This window comes from Amphimedon queenslandica, unplaced genomic scaffold (genome assembly GCF_000090795.2).
Source record: "Amphimedon queenslandica unplaced genomic scaffold, v1.1 AMPQUscaffold_13134, whole genome shotgun sequence".
NCBI lineage: Eukaryota > Metazoa > Porifera > Demospongiae > Haplosclerida > Niphatidae > Amphimedon > Amphimedon queenslandica.
In genome coordinates, this window is record NW_003546630.1 from 9704 (window position 1) to 12343 (window position 2640).

At 37.7% G+C, this 2640-nt stretch overlaps 1 protein-coding gene across 1 annotated transcript in view; it reads left to right on the forward strand.

Moving 5' to 3' along the window:
* Positions 1 to 1956, forward strand: part of LOC109585025 (general transcriptional corepressor CYC8-like) — a 3137-nt gene extending 1181 nt beyond the window's left edge. The window contains exons 2-7 of the mRNA XM_020000952.1: positions 1 to 669; positions 725 to 849; positions 902 to 1054; positions 1105 to 1279; positions 1327 to 1401; positions 1464 to 1956. Of these exons, the coding sequence (XP_019856511.1) occupies positions 21 to 669; positions 725 to 849; positions 902 to 1054; positions 1105 to 1279; positions 1327 to 1401; positions 1464 to 1828 (1542 nt within the window). The 5' untranslated portion in view covers positions 1 to 20 and the 3' untranslated portion in view covers positions 1829 to 1956. The remainder of the gene's footprint in view (positions 670 to 724; positions 850 to 901; positions 1055 to 1104; positions 1280 to 1326; positions 1402 to 1463) is intronic.
* The last annotated feature ends 684 nt before the right edge of the window (positions 1957 to 2640 follow it).

Consider the following 2640-nt stretch of genomic DNA (forward strand, 5'->3'; position numbering starts at 1 on the left):
TGGGATTGCTAATAGTATCTATGACTGGAGGAGGAGGAGGAGGAGGAGGAGGAGGTCAGCAGCAACAAGGAACAGGATCTCAAGGAGCAGGTATAGTACCAGTTCAGGGAGGAAATGCACTAGTCCCTCAACAACAACCAGTAGTTAACCCAAAAACCCAAGGAGAGCAGTCACAAGAAGGGGAACAATCACAGACACAAGAAGGACAGCAGCAACAAGGAGGAGATGCACTGACAGTACTAGCCCAGCAACAGCAACCAGGAGCTAATGAACAAACCAATGGACAACAAGGAGAGGAGGAACAAGAGGAACAGGAACAAGGGCAGCAGAATCAAAGAGCTCAGTTGCAGAAAGGAGAGCAATCACAGTCACAAGATGAACAGCAACAGGAAGGAGACCTTCAAAGGAAAAGAGGAGACCAACAAGAAGGAGAGAGAGAGTCACAGGACCAACCAGAACCATTGGAACTTCAACAGCCAAAGGGAGGACAAGAAGATCCTGTGCATGTCGAAACAATGAAGGGAAAGGAAGATAAGGAGCAAATTGATGAGAATAGCAAACTGGTTAGTACAGAATCAATTGCTAGTCTCTTGGCATCACCTGTTGCTGCATTTGAGAGTAATAATGAAACTGAAGTATTGGATAAACCAGGGTCTGATTCTAAAGATAGTAAGTGCATACACTAGCTCTATTAATCATACTATATTGTGTCTATTACTTATAGGAATACACTCCACTGGTGTGAAAGAGGCTACAAATTATGCTGGACTGGTTTATTATGAGAAAGATCATGATGCAGGAGATTTAGTGACATTCACTTCAGCTAAGAAATTAAATGCACTTCTTGAGGTAACTCACTATAACTCATCACTGGTTTATCTATCAGATATTTTCTATATAGTTTATTAAGAACGAATATCCACAAGCTAAACGAGGACCTTATGCTTACTTCCGTATTGCATCTCCTGATGGTTATGTTGAATTGAATTTAAATGCTCCACAAGATGAGCCATTTACTGGATGGAGTATTAAACCTCACATTAAGCCTTGCAGGGTATGTTATAACTGTGTATTTTACATGCAACATATTGCTTTTTATTTCAGTTGTATCAAGATGATATTAATAATTTTGGAGATAAAGATTATCCTCTTCCTCCATCTTGTCCAATATCAGTGTATGGATCACCTGATGCTGTTCCTACACTAAATTACTCCGTACCACTGGAAGGTGTAGTTCGTCCACTTATATTCTATATTCGTAGATCACTGAGAACAACAAGTAATAGATAAATCATTTCAATTGTTTGTTTATTTAATATTAATCAGATCCTACTGCCTCCTCCTCCAATACAATAATTACTGAAGCTACTGCATCATCCACTGGATCCACTGGGGGAGCTAGTAAGTAGCAATGTGTGTGTTTATGTATAGTTTGTATGTTATTGACCTTTGACCTCTATTAGGTGTACCAGCTACTGTTGATGTTGATAAAGTTAAGAAAATCATTAATGATGTTCTTGTATCTCACTATGCTCGCCTTAATGATCTTAAAATGTCTCTCTCAGATCTTGGTAGTCAATTGTTTGCCTCTGAGCTTATTAGTGATGAAGTCAGAGAGACTCGTAGCATGGAAAAGTTCATTGGAGAGTTCAAGGCTAGTTTTAACTTTATGGATGAAACATCAGAAGTTCAAGATCACTGTACAAAGTTTTTGAAATCATTTATTGCTGTTAGAGGTGGTTATGCTAATGCTGCAAAGTTTTTACGTAAGAAGTGGATTGAAGCTATTAAAACTGAACTAGGCATTGATTTTATTCTTGATATTTAGTGTTAGGAAACTCTGCTGCCTGCAAGTAACAATACATGTACGTATGCTGTGTGTGTGTGATGCTGACATTTTATAACAAAATTTTTAAAATAGTAATTACAACCATGAAGGTTATCATTTCTAAGTAATTCAAATTCAGTCAGCACTGTCATTTCCAGTTTTCATTGAGATCACATGAACTGATGTTTTTATGGAGAATGCAGACTGAATTTAAACAGACAAGTCTTTATACTTCTATAGTCTGTTCAGGTTGACTTCTAACTCATTACTTTATGCAGACTTGGCTTCAAACATGGTCAAGGTGTTAAGTAGATGTTAAGTGAGTATGAAGTAGTTATGAATTTTATTATTATTAATTAGCATGTATTATAAAAACATTGGATTAAAACACTATTATTATACATAAAAATCAGACTCATCCAGAGCGGCCAAGTCATCATCAGAGTCAGGGTCTGATGGTAGTACTTCATCATCACTATTATCATATTAATCATCGGATTCACCACCAATTAGACAACATAGAATCATGGATGACAAATTCCCGAATTCCGTCCAGTTCCCAGTAGTGATCCTCAAAATTATCTTGAACATGTTTTACCAAGTTCTTCTATTTATCAGGAGTAACTAAATCAAACCCTTCCTGCCCTGGCTATTCAATCTAACTCCTTGCTTTCTCTTCTTCTCACTTTGGACGCCATTTTAAACAATTTATTCTGACTTCCGGTCACACCTCCTGTTGTGATTATAATGGTAGGCAGTGGCTTCTAAGTGGCGGCAGTGCTTAGATCTCGCAGCTTTTATACTTTCTGCAG